This window comes from Osmerus eperlanus, unplaced genomic scaffold (assembly GCF_963692335.1).
Source record: "Osmerus eperlanus unplaced genomic scaffold, fOsmEpe2.1 SCAFFOLD_296, whole genome shotgun sequence".
Classification (NCBI taxonomy): Eukaryota; Metazoa; Chordata; class Actinopteri; order Osmeriformes; family Osmeridae; genus Osmerus; species Osmerus eperlanus.
The window spans coordinates 14,209-32,263 of record NW_026911808.1 but is presented as its reverse complement, the minus strand read 5'-3'; the positions used below and the strand labels follow the sequence as shown (position 1 = coordinate 32,263).

Sequence of the window (18,055 nt, the reverse complement as noted above, 5' to 3'; positions counted from 1 at the left end):
ACACACATTACAATAGACACAAACATACACACACACACAAGAGTGACTGGTTAACTCTCACTTGGTGGGCGTGTGTTTCCTGTGCTCTGCTCCTATGAAACTGTCTTCCACCACAAAGTTGCTGCAGCTGATTCGCTGGCCATGGCTGTCAATCACAGCTTTACACCTGAGGGCAGGAGGAACAGACAAGATCCTTATCTTCATCACCATTACCATCATCGTTATCATCATCACCATCTTTTCACCATCGTCATTATCTAGTGAATGTGTGTGTGTGTGTGTGAAGGTGTGTGTGTGTGTGAGAGAGAGAGAGAGAGAGAGAGAGAGAGAGAGAGAGAGAGAGAGAGAGAGAGAATGAGTATGTGTATGATAGTGTGTGAGAGCATATGACTGTGTGTGTGTGTGAGAGTGTATGAAGGTGTGTGTGTGAGAGACAGGAGAAGAGGAGCGAGAGAGACGAGAGAGAGCGAGTGAGAGAGAGAGAGAGAGAGAGAGAGTGAGAGAGAGAGAGAGAGAGAGAGATGAGAGAGAGAGAAGAGAGACGTGGGGTACGTAAGTGTGTGAAAAGTGTGTGTGTGACCTTCTCCCTCTGGTGAAAGTGTGTGTGACCTTCCCTCTGCCCCCGTCCCAGAGTGGGATCACAAAGGAGTGCGTGTGTGGTGAGTGTGTGTGTGGTGTGAGTGTGTGTGTGTGTGTATGTGAGTAAGTATGTGTGTGTGTCAGGAGTTATAGATAGCTTTATAGGGCTCATTATGTACTCTAATGGGCTCGGGGTGACATCCCTGAAATGGACTTTCACAACACACCCCCTCCCCCCACCAGGAACATCTCCAAAACCCCACTCCAACCATCGCCCCCCGCCACCCACCCCCCACCCCCTGGAAACATGCTTGCCCGGCCCCTGCTTATGCTCATTAACCCAGAGACTGGGGGCAGGGGGGAGTAGGGAGATGGGGGGAGGAGGGAGATGGGGGGGAGGAGGGAGATTGGGGAGGAGGGAGTGAGGAAAAGGGAGTAAGGGAGACAGGGGGGGAGGGATGGTTTGGGAAAGGAGAGGGAGTGAAGGGGGAAAGAGAGAGTGAGGTGAGTGAAGAGAGGGAGAGGGAGGGAGGAGAGAGGGGTAAGGAAGGACAGAGAGGGAGGGACGGAGGGAGGAGAAAGGGGGAGGGGAGGAGGGAGGGACTGTTTATGTAAATGAAGATTTATTTACTAGGAGGGGCCTCGGCACTGGAGGTTGACGCTTCAAATCAATCCTGAAACCAACCATGCACACACACACACACACACACACACTCATACACACACCCACACTTAAAATCAATCATGAACCAATGGAGTGGGATATGGAATTTGGTAAGGGCTGGGACATCCAGGGATGCAGGACACACACAAACACACACACACGTTGTGTTTACTTCTACCATCATAATCCTAAACAGACAGCATTAAGCATGCAGCTGTAACCATGGTGACCACCAGGTCAGTCTGTCAGGTGACCTACTGACCACACACAAACAGACACTGCAGAATAGACACACACTCACATACACACAGACACACACACACAGAGCACTCTCTCGTTCTCCTCTCCTCCTACTGACCCCCCTCTCCACCTCCTCCCTCTTCTCTCTCCTCTCCTCTCCACCTCCTCCACCTCCTCTCCACCTCCTCCCTCTCCTCTCCACCTCCTCCACCTCCTCCACCTCCTCCACCTCCTCTCCACCTCCTCTCCTCCACCTCCTCCACCTCCTCTCCTCGACCGTCTCTCCTCCTCCTCCCTCTCCTCTCCACCTCCTCTCCTCTCCACCTCCTCTCCACCCCCTCTCCTCTCCTCCTCCTCCTCTCCTCCTCCTCCCTCTATTCCCTGTCCCCTTTCTCATCTCTTCCCCCTCTCCTCTCCTCCCTGCCCTTTAGTTTTATGTGTGTAGTAAGTGGAGACATAAGCATGTAATTTATGATGGGAGGGAAATTAAAGTCATTGTTCAGTCCAGACACCTTGCCAGGTGTTTCACCTTGGTCAAACTTCTCATGATGGACGATGGTGGCCGTGATCAGCGTCGCCATGACGACATTGGGAGCACGGCGTGGCGAGGAGACGCTTTCTTACTGGTTGGCTGGCTGGCTGTTTGACTGGTTGGTTGGCTGGCTGGGTGTTTGACTGGTTGGCTGTTTGTTTGGCAAACTGTCTGTTTGGCTGGATGGCTGTCTGTTTACTGTCTGACTGGGTGACCGATTGGCTGGCTGTATTCCTGTCTGTTTAACTGAATGGCTGGGTGGGTGACTGACTGGCTGATGTTATAAGGGGCATTCGCTGCGAGTTCCAGTCTCGTAAGTGCGTTAGCATTAGCATTAGCTAGCGAAACAGGGGGAGGGGAAAGAGAGGAGGAGGAGGAGGAGGAGGAGGGAAGACGGAAGGAGGAAGGGAGGGAGGATCAGTCATTACTAGCCTCACTTGCAAGCAGCTCTCCATTTGTCTCCCGGGGCAGGGCGGAGGGGCGGGGCGGAGGGAGGGACGGCTCTAGACCCTGAAAATTAATACTGCATCTAAATTCCGGATCCCCCATCTCCTCCTCGCCTTGGCGCGAAGAACTACACTGATTCACACACACACACACACACATAGACAGATGTTCCCAAACATCTGTGTGAGTATGTGTGTGTGTGTGTAAGTGTTTGTGAAAGTGTGTGTAAGTTTGTAAGTGTGTGCGAGTGTGTGGCAGTACTTACTTGCCAGTCTCCTTGTCGACCACCAGACACTGGATAGAGTGGCGAAGACAGTAGATCCCTCCGAACACAGCACACATCCTGCATGTACACACACACACATACATGCAGTTTCAAATGTACAGCAGCACACCTGATGTAGTGAAAAAAGTGAGTGACTGTAGAGGTGGAGGTAGAGAGGATAATCCATGAGTCCCCTCCCCTCCCAGGAGAAGAGAGGGACTTGAGGTGAATCCAATGAACAACTTGAGGTTAAAGTGTAGGAGGTTAATCATACAGCCCATCTCCTTTCCAGCAGCCCAGCAGACTGTGTGTGTGTGTGTGTGTGTGTGTGAACAGGGGAAGCCCCTCTCCATGTCATTAACCTGGGCTGACAGATGTTTATCTGATATTACTCTAATTAACCCTCCCTGTCCGGACCAATCACGGTGTCCTGTCTGGACCAATCACAGCGGCCCGTCTGCCCAGATTCAAACAGCCCATACCCCCACTCCCACCCCCCAAAACCCACGTCAACCCGCCTCCCCCATCCCCGCACATCACTCGCCATGCCGCCTAAATGAACAGTTGTGAGAAAGCCCCCCCCCCCCCTCCCCCAGCCCTTCCCCCGGCCTCTAAATGGCATCTCTGCTCCTATCAGAGTGTGATCGGGGCCAGGGCCTCTAACAGCCTGCAGAAACAATGGAGGCCTTTAATAGTCCGGCTCGCTGACAGCACACGCAGACATGATTTATGAGTTTGTGTATAATTTGATTATGCTATTAATTCCACTGATTACAGCTGCAGCTAGTGGGGAGAAGGTCACATCCAAAATAAATCTACGACACCCCCCCCCCACACACACACACACACACACACATATACACATACACACACCCCCGTCCAAGAGAACAACTGCCTCCAACTAGTTGTTCCAGTAATTAAACCCTAATGTAAGAGACAGCTAAACAAGCTACAGGCTCTGCTCTCTCCTAGCTGCCTCTCTCCTAGTTCCCCCTCTCCTCTCTCTTAGCTGCCTCTCTTCTAGCTGCCTCTCTGCTCTCTCCTAACTGCTTCTGCTAACTGCCTCTCTCCTAGATGCCTCTCTGCTAGCTGCCTCTCTCAAAGCTTCCTCTCTGCTCTCTCCTAGCTGCCTCTGCTAGTTGCCTCTCCCCTAGCTACCCTCTGCTGGTTGCCTCTCTGCTCTCTCCTAGCTGCCTCTCTCCAAACTGCCTCTCTTCTAGGTTCTATGGGGGAGTGCAGACTGAAGGAGGTAAAGGAGGAGGAGGGGGAGGAGGTCAAAAAGGAGGAGGAGGATGTGGAGGCAAAGGAGGTGTAAAAGAGTAGTTCTGTCCAGCAGATAGGCCAATGAGAGATGCACTAACATGACGATGATGTGGTCTATCAGTCCTGACTCTACTCCCAGACCCTACACACAGAATTGCCCTGCTTGTGCACACACACAAACACACACACACAAACACCCGCCACAAACACACACCCACATCCCCCCCCCCCCAAAACACACACACACACCTGTCAGCATCATGGCAGCAGATCAGTGTGTGATGTGTGTCCCAGCTCCAGAAGGGGGGTTATGCTTGGCCAATAATTAAAAGAAAACAAAGGGTCTCTGCCTGGCCACGCTGGCACGGGGAAATTAAACCCTTCTGGAGCCAAATAAATTACATGTTTATAGCTGGGGGGGGGGACACTTACACACACACACACAAACACAGAGAGAGACAGACACTTCATACACACACAAACACACAGACAGACAGACTCCTCACATAAACACATAGATACACTGCATTAATTAATGCAAGTCCCAGTCCCCTCAATCTGCTGCCTTCTGATTGGAGCAGAGTGGCACAATATGCAAATCAAGCCCTGTCATGGACAGACTGCTTTCTCTGAGTGAATGAGTCATGGTGCACCTCTCTCTCTCTTCATCCCTCTCTCTGTCACTCCTCTTCCCTCTCTCTTCCTCCCTCTCCCTGTCTCTCTGACACTCTCTCTGATCCTCACTCTCCTCCTCTTTCTCTGTCCGTCCCTCTCTCTCTCTCTCATCCTTGCCTCACTCTCCCCCTACCTCTACCTTGTCCGAGAGACAGAAAGAGAGAAAGAGAGAGAGAGAGGGACAGACACGGACAGAGCGAGAGACAAAAAGAGACGGGGACAGAAACAGTGAGACACGGACAGAGAGACAGGGACAGAGAGACAGGGACAGGGAGACAGGGACAGGGAGACAGGGAGACATGGACAGAGAGACAGGGACAGAGAGACAGGGAGACAGGGACAGAGAGACAGGGACAGGGAGAGAGATACAGGGACAGAGAGACAGGGACAGAGAGACAGGGACAGAGAGACAGGGACAGGGAGACAGGGACAGAGAGACAGGGACAGGGACAGAGACAGAGAGACAGGGAGACAGGGACAGAGAGACAGGGACAGGGACAGAGACAGAGAGACAGGGAGACAGGGACAGAGAGACAGGGATAGAGAGACAGGGACAGGGAGACAGGGACAGAGAGACAGGGATAGAGAGACAGGGACAGGGAGACAGGGACAGAGAGACAGGGATAGAGAGACAGGGACAGGGAGACAGGGACAGGGAGACAGGGACAGAGAGACAGGGACAGAGAGACAGGGACAGGGGGACAGGGACATGGAGACAGGGACAGGGAGACAGGGACAGAGAGACAGAGATGGACGGTGCCAGTGAGAGCAGAGGTTATTGAGAGCAGAGAGGGAGTCAGGCTGTCAGACTGAGGGATAATACAGGCAAGGACACACAAGCCTTTCATCACTTTATTAGCATGGCGCTACGCTCACTGATCTGTGAAGAACCTCGCAGACGACAGGAGGGCAGGGGGTGGGGGATGAGGAGAGTAAAAAAGGGGTGAGAGAGAGGGTGAGAATGGGAGGAAGGGACAGAGGCAAAGAGAGAGACAGTGGGTGGGGGGGCAGACAGGGAGAGTGTAGGTAGACTGGCAAAGTGTTGGACAGAGAGCGAGAGGGAAGAGAAAGGATAGAGAGGGAGAGAGAGAGGGGCGGAGAAAGAGAGAGAGAGAGAGGGGGGAGAGAGAGAGCAGAGATTATTGAGTTTGCTCCTCCATCTCTCCATCCATCACCAGCTAGCAGGTATCAGTGTGATGGATGGTGCCTCCTCCCTACCTAGCTGCCCCTCTCTCTCTCTCTCTCTCTCTCTCTCTCTCTCTGACTCTCTCTTTCTTCTTTTCTCTCTCTTTGCTCTCTCTCTTTCCACCAAGCCTCCTTTCTCTCTCTCTCTCCACCCCTCCACACTCTCCTTCTGTCTCTCTCCTTTCTATCTTCTTTTCTTTCTCTCCACTCCTCCACCTCCCTGCCTCCACCTCTCCACCCTTCTTCATCTCTGCCTCTAGTCAAGGTGAGGCGGGCTTCTATAGGTAAGTTATAAAGGTGAGGCTGGCCTCTACAGGTAAGCTGAGGAAAGGCTGCCCTCTACAGGTGAGGCTGACCTATACAGGTGAGGTATAAAAGTGAGGATGACTTCTACAGGTGAGAAGTGATGGTGAGGCTGGCCTCTACAGGTGAGATATACAAGTGAGGTTGGCCTCTACAGGTGAGAAGTGATGGTGAGGCTGGCCTCTACAGGTGAGATATACAAGTGAGGTTGGCCTCTACAGGTGAGAAGTGATGGTGAGGCTGGCCTCTACAGGTGAGGTATAAAAGTGAGGTTGGCCTCTACAGGTGAGGTATGATGGTTTGATCCAGAGATACAGCAGGTTAAAACAGCTGCTGGAACAAAGGATCCATTACAATCCTGTCACACACGCACACACCCTACAAAATGAGCTACATAGTGTGTGCGCTGAGGGTGTGTATGTGAGTGTGCATATGTGTGAGTTTGTGCTGAGTGTGTGTGTGTGTATGTGTGTGCTTAGTGTATGCATGTGCATGTGTGTGTGTATGTGCAGAGTGTGCCCAGTGTATACGTATGTGTGAGTGTGTGCGTGAGACAGACAGGTGTGATCATGTGTAATTCTTCTTCACGTTGCTTATCTCCGCGTCTCATCCGGGGGAAGAGAATCTAATATGCAAATGACTGAGCCTGGAGCACAGAGCTTTATTAATATGCTACTGCTCAGGTAACAGATCACCTCCTCCTTTCTCTCCTCTCGTACTCCTTTCCCCTCGCCCTTTCTCCCCTCTCCTCCTCCCTCCTCCTCCTCCCTCGTCCTCTCCACTCCTCCCCCCTATCCACTCCTCCTCCAGCGTGAGTAAGTGTACCTGTACATCCCTCCTGACAGCTACAAGCAGAAGAGGAAGATGAGGAGAGGAGAGGAGGAGGAGGAGGGGAGGAGGAGGAGCAGGGGAGGAGGAGGGGAGGAGGTTTTAATCACTCAGAGAGATAATGATGGTGTGAATATGGCTGTCCTCATCTCCACTCAGACAGCATGAGTGATGGTTACAGTACGGAGAAGAAGTACAGCGCAGACACACTGTTACGGCGCACGCACACACAGCTATGGCAGAGACACACACACACAAAATGCACACATAGGCTACACACAAACACACACAACTACAACAGACACACACAAACTGCTATCACACACAAGTGCACAGCTACAAATCACACACCAACTACTGCCACACACACACACAGCTGCAACGCACACACATAACTACAACAGACACGCACACTATCACACACACACAACGCAGCAACACACAAACACAGCTGGGAGGGAGTCTGTTACTACAGGTATTAATGTGTAGTTAAATGGTAGTTAATGTTACCTTAATGTCAAGTGTTGCCCATTTCTGTATTCTAGCCTGGTGTGTTTAGTAGACAGAGAGCGGCTCGGTGAAGCTAACCCTAAGTGCTAGCGTTTCACCACGCTAAGTGCTAACGCTAAGCTAAGTGCTAGCGTTTCACAGAGCTAAGTGCTAACGCTGAGTGCTTAGTACTAGCATTTCACAGCGCTAAGCGCTAACGCAAGTGCTAGCGTTTTACAGCCCCGCTCCCAGCATACCAGTGGTGCTAAAAGCTGCCATCTACAACCCACTGGAGACAGGCCAGCGAGCTAAGCTCCACTCAAAACACAGCCAGGACAGCAAGACGAGCTCCGCTCAAAACACAGCCAGGCCAGCAAGACGAGCTCCGCTCAAAACACAGCCAGGCCAGTGAGCTGAGCTCAGTGTGTGTGTGTATGTGTTTGCGTGTGAGGGTGTATGTGTGTATCTCACCTGCAAAAGCACTGTGGAATCTCCCCCAGACCATAGAGGGGAAACAGGAAGGGCGTGTTGCCATAGCGACCCAGACAACGCAGGAAGTGCTGCGTGGCCTTCAGACCCTCCAAGGTGGGCGTGTCCTCCGTCACCATAGCAATGGAGTGAAACAGGAAGTGTTGCAGGTTCTCAGTAAGCTTCCTTGTCTGGAGGAAGTCCCAAAATGGGCGTTCAGCATAGTCTGGAAGGAGTCACAGAGAGGAGGGGTCAGACTGCACGTGAATGTGTGTATGAGAGAAAGTGTGAGTGTGTGTGTGTATTACCCTGGTATTCCTCAGGGTGCTGTTGGTAGTCCAGGGAGAAGGTGAGGAACTTCATGAGCATCCTCTTCTCCACCACCGTCAGCTGCTTACTGGCAAACACATCTGACCTGGAGCAGGGCACCTGGGGGGGGGGGGGGGGGGGAGGGATCAGAAACACACACTCTCAGGTATGGATACATATTCTCTAGACGCGCGGGGAGAAGGTAGGTGTTCATCCTCGACGACAACCTGGATGTGAAGAAGCACATCGCTCGCACGAAGCTGCCCCTATTCCCTACAGTAACCCTCTTCCAATCCGGGTCACTGTTACGCCCTCCTCGCCGGCCTACCGGACTTTACCATCCGCCCTCTGCAGATGGGCCAGAACGCAGCTACTCGCTGATCTAGAGGCTACCCAAGTACTCACATCCCTCCCCTGCTGAGGTCACTCCACTGGCTACTGTTCCACTCCATCCCTTTCTGTCTCTCGTTTGCCTGAGAACCAGACCCATGTGCCAGATCGGGGTTAATCTTGCTCTGGAAGATGTCTGGTCCCCCTCCCATTCAAACTGATTTCCCGCCCGGCATTGAAAGTGCCGGGCCAATCCCAAGCGTTTATCTGATATGGGGCAAGTTGAGTACGGTGACTGTACAGAGGAGGGTGTTTCTGTGAACGACCAAGATGATGTTTTCGTCCAGAGGCGTTGCGGTCTGTGGCCATTGATAACACCCCTTGGAAATGGAAAATTAACTTAGAGGCTCCAGACTAATGAAGCTTAACGCGAGTTCAGTCACGCGTGACCGAACTCTGCATGCTCGGACCATACACCATTATGTCTCACTACACACTCCCCCCCCCCCATGCACACTCTCTCCTTTCCCTCCACCTCAATGCCGGGGCTGTCATCGGGGTCTCTATGTACGATTAGCCGCTCTCTCTATCAATTAGCACAATAAATATGACTTTGCTCATCCCAGGTCTCTCCTGATTGAAATATGCTTTTGCTAATTGGTCTGGTGAGGCTAGGCTAGGACGCTAAACAGGTCAGGTGCAAAGCCCTGACCCCTGACCTCCGCTGTGGCCAACAATCCCTGTGTGTGAGTAGTGTCATGTGATGTATTCATTTAGCCAACACTTTTTACCCAAAGCAACGTACAGTACAGTGGTTGATTTTAACCTGTGAACTCTTGATCTGCAATCAAGCGCTCTAAACTACCGAGCTGATTGTGTGTGATTGAGCGTGTGTATATGGAAGAGTGTGAGAATGTGCGTGAGAGAGCGTGTGAGTGAGTGTGTGTGTGTGTGATTGAGTGTGGGGTGTGTGTGAGAGTGTGAGTGTGTATGTGATTGAGAGTGTGTGTGTGTGTGACAGAGTGTGTGTGTGTGTGTGAGTGAGAGAGAGAGAGAGAGAGAGAGAGAGAGAGAGAGAGAGAGAGAGAGAGAGAGAGAGAAGAGAGAGAGAAGAGAGAGAGAGAGAGAGAGAGAGAGAGAGAGAGAGAGAGAGAGAGAGAGAGAGAGAGAGAGAGAGAGAGAAGAGAGAGAGAGAGAGAGAGAGAGAGAGAGAGAGAGAGAGAGAGAGAGAGGAGAGAGAGAGAGAGAGAGAGAGAGAGAGAAGAGAGAGAGAGAGAGAGAGAGAGAGAGAGAGAAGAGAGAGAGAGAGAGAGAGAGAGAGAGAGAGAGAGAGAGTGTGTACCTGCTCCACATGGCCGTGGCGTAGGTCAGGATTCGGGAGACGTTCTTGAACTCAGCGTAGCGGCTGACGTTGGACTTGATCAGCAGGTCCACCAACGACCCCCGAGAATACATGAGCTGGAGGGCAGAGGTCACAGGTCAGAGGTCAGAATCCATGAGCTTGTAGGCAGAGGTCACAGGTCAGAATACATGAGCTGGAGGGCTTATGTCACAGGTCAGAGCTCAGAATCCATGCGCTTGTAGGCAGAGGTCACAGTTCACAGGTCAGAATACATCAGCTGGAGGTCAGAAGTCACAGGTCAGAATACATCAGCTGGAGGTCAGAAGACGTCACTGGTCAGAATACATCAGCTGGAGGTCAGAAGTCACAGGTCAGAATACATCAGCTGGAGGTCAGAAGACGTCACAGGTCAGAATAGATCAGCTGGAGGTCAGAAGTCACAGGTCAGAATAGATCAGCTGGAGGTCAGAAGTCACTGGTCAGAATAGATCAGCAGGAGGTCACAGGTCAGAATAGATCAACTGGAGGTCACAGGTCAGAATGGATCAACTGGAGGTCACAGGTCAGAATAGATCAACTGGAGGTCACAGGTCAGAATAGATCAGATGGAGGTCACAGGTCAGAATAGATCAACTGGAGGTCACAGGTCAGAATTCACAGGTCACAGCCGACACAGGACGACCCTTCCAACTTTATTACAGTCCTCTTCCATCACCAGGGCAGGTAACAGGGTGGAGGAACAATGATGACAGCTGTCCACTAATGTCAGGGTTAGGGTCAGGGTTACTATGCCAACCTTGGAGACCAGGTCGATGTTGAATCTCCGCCCCTCTTTCAGAATTTTGGCGTAGGTGATCTTCTTCCTGGGTTCTGATTGGCTCTCAGCTGAAGAGGGGTGAGTCTCCGTCTGGGATTCAGTCAGCAATGGTTCCCTCTTCTCCTCGTCATCCTTCTCCTCCTCCTCCTCCTCCTCCCTTTTCTCCTCCTCTTCCTCCTCCCTCTTCTCCTCCTCTCCCTTTGCCTCCTGGTCCCCCTTCTCTTTCTCCTCTCCCTTCTCTTCCTCCTCCCCCTTCTCTTCCTCCTCCCCCTTCTCTTCCTCCTCCCCCTTCTCTTCCTCCTCCCCCTTCTCCTTCTCCTCCTCCTTGCTGTCCAATGCTCCTCCCGTCTCAGCTCCGCCCTGCACTCCTGGAGGAGTGGGTCGCTGCTCCTCCTCCTCCTCCTCCTCTGGCTCCTGACTGGAGACACAACAAGAGTCAAAACAAGCGCTCCCGACGTGGCTCAGGTCTGTATAGATGAGCGAGACTGTGTGTGTGTGTTCTACGGCTAGACTGCTTGTGTGTGATTTACAGCTCGACTGTGTGCGTGTTCTACAGCTAGCCTTTTTCTGTGTGTGTGTGTGTATGTGTGTGTGTGTGTGCGCGCACCTGGCGTAGCAGTACACCTCCAGGTTGGTGATGGAGGAGTCAGTGGAGTTGAGGATCAGCCCCTCCTCCCCCTCGTCCAGCTTCTCCTCCCAGGAACTCCTCTGCTCCCCTCCTCCGTCCTCACTCGGTTCTCCTCCTCCCTGCTCCTTCTGTGTCTGGGGACACAGAGCACACAGGCTAGCTGATGTAGAACACACACACACTTGCTGTAGGTCACACACATGTAAGGCATAGAACACACACACACAGGCTAGTTAACACATGGCTGTCAACAGAAAGGTCAGACCAAACATCTCACTGTCACACCTCCCATTAGTCACACCATCATCATCACTATGATCATCTTCACCACCATCATAACTATTATCACCACCACCTTTCTCATCCTCGCCACTATCAATTTCATCCTTTTCCTATGTGTGTAAGTGTGGGAACTCACCCTGTGTCAGTCTATCCAGGACAGCAGTGTGTGTGTTTGTGTGAGAGAGTGTGTGTGTGTGTGTGTGTGTGTGTGTGTGTGTGTGTGTGTGTGTGTGTGTGTGTGTGTGTGTGTGTGTGAGAGAGATAGACAGAGTGTGTGTGTATGTTTGTGAGAGAGAGAGAGAGAGAGAGAGAGAGAGAGAGAGAGAGACAGACAGACACAGAGTGTGTGTGTGTGTGTGTATGGGTGTGTGTGTATACTCACCCTGTGCTGGTCTATCCAGGACAGCAGGCCGTTGAAGGTGAAGCTGGCCCAGTTCCCTGCATAGTAGTCCCTCCTGGGGGAGGTAGGGGGAGTTTACTGGAGACACACACACACACACACACACACATACACACACACACACACACACACACACACACACACACACACACACACACATACACATACACACACACTGCTGTCCTGGATAGACCAACACAGGGTGAGTAGTATACACACATTCACACACACACACACACTCACCCCCCTACATAAAAACACACACACACATACTCACCCCTCCATTCACACACACTCACCGCTCCCTTCCCTCACACACACACACTCAAACCTCCAGCCCCTCACCTGTCCACATGAAGAACCCTCTGTCCTACTCTGGAACAGGCAGCAGCGATCACTGACTCTGAGAGCCCTGCAAAACACACACACATTGTTAGAACACACACACATATATATATATATATATATATACACACACAAGCACATACTGTTAGAACACACACACACAAACAACACACACACTGTTAGAACACACACACACAGTGTATAAAAACACTGTGTATAAAAAGTACATACACACAGACACAAAACACACACACAGTTCGAACACTGACACACACACACACACACACACACATACTGTGAGAACACACACAACCAGTCCTGCTGACAGAGTGCTGAATGGAGCAGCTTATTTCATTAGAGGACTGTGTCTTCATCCAGTTGATGTGATTGTCCTGGTACCCCTGCCCTCCTGCCAGACTAGAGGCCCATAGCCTCCGTCTACTGTAGCATGTTGCTGAGTGGACTGGGAGAGTGTGTCTGTGTGTGTGTGTGTGTGTGTGTGTGTGTGCATGCAGCTGCGTTAAAGCAGATTTTATTGAGGGAGAGGAGTTGAGGCAAGAAGGAGAGGAGAGGAGGAGAGGAAGAGGAACAAGACAACCAACACTGTTGGAGAAAGGGAGAGGGACAGAAAGAGAGGGAGAGAAAGAGAAGCCCTACACAGAGAGAGGGAGACAGAGGGAGGGAGGGAGGGTAAAACAGAGAGAAAAAGAGAGAAGGGTGAAAGTGAGAGAATGAATAGGGTGAAGGAGAGGCAGCCCGGGGCAGCCCGCCCCCCCCAAAACGACCTCCCGCCACCCTAAAAGAATGACAAAAAATATATATCATTAGGCTATTCCCCTCCCCCCCCAAAAAAAACACAAACAAAAACGTGCGAGATCAAACTGTTTTCACACATACAGGCAATTCTCAAAAGTTCAATTCACTTGTGACAAATGTTCGTGCAACGTCGCCCTTGTTATTTACACCTGATCGCATGTCGATGAGTAGGCTATACTAGATCCACTTACAGCGACTAAATTTGCACGAATTCGCCGACTCGCTCCTTGCGAGCGGCTCCGTGTGGTGCTGGGAAAAACATTTACTTTCTTGCATTTACTGTGCTAGCCGTGTTCTGCAAGCTGGTTTCGTTCTGACTGGCAACATACTGACGTTGCTCGTCATGAATGCCCTAATAAACGCATAGAATAGGGCAGGGGCGAATCTAGGTTCCCACTTTTGGGGGGGGGCTAAGCCCCCTAGATAAAACCAATTATTTTTCCTGTGACCCAGAATAATTTTTTGAAAATATCCTTTTAAATAGTGTCCTCTAGTGGGTTTTATGAAGAGAAATTAACACATTTTGATTTAAAATATGAAAAAAATATATATATTGCCAGGCATCTCACATAGTGATGAGTCGTTCGCGAATGTCTTGTAGGTGAACGTCGGGAGCTGACTCACACACACTCAGTAGTAGTCGAAACTCGGAGGAGGGCCATAACAAATCAATGCATTTTTAAAGACATTGTGGTTAAGGTAGAGTATGATTTCATTTAATAATTAAATTCAAATTGTTTTCACACCTATCATAGTCAAATTCGTAGTTAAAACAGTTATTTTTTAAAGAGCCGTTCGGGAGCCTAAAGAGCTATTTTCAGTGAGCTGAGTCAAACGAGCCGGCTCACAAAAAAGAGCCGGAATGCCCATCACTAATCGCACACTGACTTGAGGAGCCTGTCACGTGCCTTCCATTGAAATTGAATGGGAGGCAACATTTTGGTCAACCGCCCCCCTTGAAATAAAAATCCTAGGGGAAAGACTGCATTCCATCTGGCCTTGTTCTGCAGTAAGTATGCCATCAACCCACCCACCCCCAACCCATCCAAAACACACACAAATCTCATCTCTCACCTAACATACCTATCTCACACACACAATAGGAGAGTGATTTATGACCTGGTCTGTCAGCTAGCCACCCTCTCCTGGAGTGTGTAACAGTAGGTCTCCCTGGTCTCTATCCCACCTCCACCTATTCCTCCATCTCGATCTCTACCTCCACCTCACCCTCTCCTCATCCACCTCCTGCACCTTCACCTCTACCTCACCTCCACCTCCCTAACCCTTAACCCTCCATCTCATTACTACCTCCTCCTCATCTCCACCTCCTTCTGCACCTCCACCCTACCTCCACCTTTACCTCAACTCCACCCCACCCCACCTCCCAAACCCTTAACCCCTCCACCTCACTACTACCTCCTCCTCACCTACACCTCAACCTCCACCTACCCTCAACCTCCACCTCACCCCTTACACAATAGCATCCCTCCTCCCTGTCTGATACTGTGAGGTGATCTGCAGCCTTCATCCGTCTGCCCGACAGCTCAGCACTGGAAATGTTGTTAAACAGTGTGTGAATAACGCCCTCAGAAAAGCCCTCTCTCCACCTGTCACCCGTCCCTCCCTACCTCCATCCAGCCAGTCATCGCTGCGCATCGTGTTTGTTAAAGCAAAACATAGAGTACCATAAACCAGCCCTGCCACTGAATAGGAAAAGAATGGAGAGAGGTACGAGAGGAGAGAGGAGAGGAGAGGAGAGGAGAGGAGAGCAGAGGAGAGGAAGAGAAGAGAAGAGGAGAGGAAGAGGAGAGGACAGAACAGGAGCTCAGAACGCACTCAGCAACAAAGCTATGAAACCATAAATCTCTCTTCATCTCCCGGAGAGAATCTTCCAGAATGGCCGCTCTCTCTGGTTCCACCTTGAGAATCATCCAGCTGTTATTTATGGTTTGGGAGAGAGAGACCAGGGCTTGGCCAGGGCCAGCAGCCTCCTCTCAGACACACACACACACACACTCACACACACACACAGACATGATAGGCTACTCTACACACACAAACACAAGATACTCTGTATACACACACACACACACACACTAGACACCATACACACACCACTCTCACACACACCATATTATTTACACACACCACACCCATGCGCACACACAAGCTCATAAACGACTGTACCAGCCCATTGTGACTGAGACTATAGGCTGTGTGAGAGTCTACATATTGTATGAGTTCCCACTTCCAACAGAAGAGCTCTTGTCCCTTATGACACACACAGTAATGTCCCCCCCTCCCCCCTCACCAACCCTCTCTCTTGTACTCACCTTCCTCCCGTTCTCCCCCCCCCCCTACTCCCGTTCTCCCCCCCTATTCCCCCAACTCCCCCCCTCCTGCCCCCTACTGTGGGTCAGCTGTGTGTTTCTGTTCAGAGCCTGACGGGGTGGAACCAACAGGAACACCCGACACACACACGCACTCCTGACACACACATCTGACACACACACAAACAGGTGAGGGCCCACCAGATGGAGACAGTGTGACATTATATTCATTAACAACTGTTCCCTATGTGGTGTCCACACAAATACACACACAGATACACAGACCCTTGGGTAAACACACACACTCAGGTACACACACACACACAGGTACACAGCCTGCGGCCAGGTGGGACCAGGTGGGCCAGGGAAAGAGCTCCACGCCTGTCTGCCCATCCCAGAACCAGAACGCTGTGTGTCAGACCAGAACCAAGCCAGCCAGACCCAGGCCAGCCTGCCCCTCTCACCCAGACACTGAGCAGTATGTGTGGGGTGTGACTGCAGTCTGGAGTCCAGCTGGCTCTCGGTCTCGCTCCAGATAGTCCCACTCCGACACAGAACTGGGCCGGACAGAACCAGAACCAGAACGACTCCTGCATCGCTAGTTTCCATCTCAGTCTGTGCCAAGTCAATAATGTCATATTATTGTTGCACTGTGCCTGGTGGCTGAAATGTGGCTGCTGTCCAGACTATATAACATGGTAGCCTGGATTATCTATGAGAATGGTGGCTTTGGTTTTTGCTTACCGCCTTGTCCTCTATCAGACACAAGGTTTGGACTCAGCCGCTCAGTCCATTTAAGGTTAGTTGAGAGTACTAGAACAAAGCTACTCAGTATTGCTATGACTACATAACTTTCGGGTTACACACACTAGCAAGCTCTACCTACCTCCTAACCAACAACCATTCAAACTTCGTTTTTACGACTTAGCATGAAAATGCTGGGTGTTGATGGAGCAGTGTGTGTTATCTGTGTGTCTGGACCAGGAAAAGAGTGCAAGCGGTGGTGTTGGGATGGCTGGACACACACACCCTGCACAAGTGTATCATTCAGACAAAGGTCATAGCCTACATATAGCCTAAATATGATATGTCATATTCTGTACAAAGTGTGCATGAACGTGCACCAATTTCTTACCCTTAAAAACGCCACTGACCGTGTGTGACAAAGAGCGTCATGTCCACCCAAGCCTAGCGGTTAATTTAGACCTAGCCAGCAACATGACAGCGCAAAAACCACTGCTGCTTGCTGGGGCTGAAGTTGTCAAGACGACAGATGCAAGTCATGGAGCTTGCCATGCTAGCCTGCTAGCTGTAGCTATTTTGAATAGCTCTAGATACCGTTTGATTTGGTCGTTGATGGCAAACAACATATTAATTACCCATTTAAACAACAGACAAATCGCTGATAAATTCAAATAGCTAGCCTAGCACTAGCGTAGCACACTACCAACAATGTCAACACAGCTGTCAAATGACGTGTACTACCTAGTAGTGATAATACCCACACTACTATCAACTGACCGGTTTGTTGAACGTATTAGCTCATAACATAAATTAATCATAGATTATGGCCACCACAACATCATACGGTGGGTATCATATATTATACTATATTAGAGCTAATAACCTAGATGGCTATCAACCTGTGCTGCTAGCGACGCAGCATCAGACAATATTTTATACCTAGAGTAGACTTCTCTCGTTTTCGATATGTGGCCAGTCGTACAACAATTTAATCTGCACAGTGACAAAGCGGCAGGTTAAGAAGTAGCATTCATAGTCAACATAATAGCGTTAGGTTTTCTTGTGGCTCAGTACCTGTCCCGAGTATGATAACATCAAATTCGGATGGTAGGTTGTCCGCAGCCATGTTGCTAGTTGTGTCTGGAAGTGCAAAGTCATGTGATGATGCAGGAAACGAATGACGTTGCCTACGAAGAAATCGCTGTAGTCCCAATTCCTGGACTACAGCGCAACCCAATTAGGCTACAGTAAGTTTAATACTAATTAAGTTAAAAGAACATTCATCACAACCCGAAATCAATCGATGCGGAAGACAAGGTGTTAGTGAAATATGATGTTTGTAGACAAATTGTCCTCTTTTTGAGACCAAAAAAATGCGTCCGGGATTTTGCCTCGTCGGATATTTGTGTTTCTCTGGGTCTTTCACAAACTATTAGGCCCTTATAAGTTTTGGAAAGGGTAACTCCCTTACGTTCCACCTTCTTGCGCGAGCTGTAGAGAGAACTGTCAATTTGATCAAATAGTGCGGCATGCAATACACGACCAGCACCGTCCCCCCGTCCCCGTCCCCCCGTCCCCGTCCCCCCTCCCCGTCCCCGTCCGTCCCCCCCGTCCGTCGACGCGACGAAGTGTCCTCTTTTTCACAAGCTCAAATCTGGTCACCCTATATAATAGCTGTGTACTAGAATAAACCTTGTTGGCGCAACATAATGAATATCTTGGACCAGTTGTGCACGTCGAGCTTCAGCCTTGGACAGTAGATCTGGGCAGTCCA

General features: G+C 50.6%; 1 protein-coding gene across 1 annotated transcript; it reads right to left on the bottom strand.

Annotated features, from left to right (window-relative positions):
• Positions 1-61: 61 nt before the first annotated feature.
• Positions 62-17,495, bottom strand: LOC134016621 (rab proteins geranylgeranyltransferase component A 1-like; the record flags this gene model as incomplete). The annotated part of the gene is given in 11 exon segments (XM_062455965.1): positions 62-166; positions 2,728-2,805; positions 7,942-8,164; positions 8,247-8,367; positions 9,920-9,939; positions 9,942-10,035; positions 10,716-11,154; positions 11,344-11,498; positions 12,029-12,101; positions 12,392-12,458; positions 17,356-17,495. Coding segments are annotated over 11 exon segments (1,427 nt in total), but the record flags the coding sequence as incomplete, so codon positions are not given.
• Between the last annotated feature and the right edge of the window lie 560 nt (positions 17,496-18,055).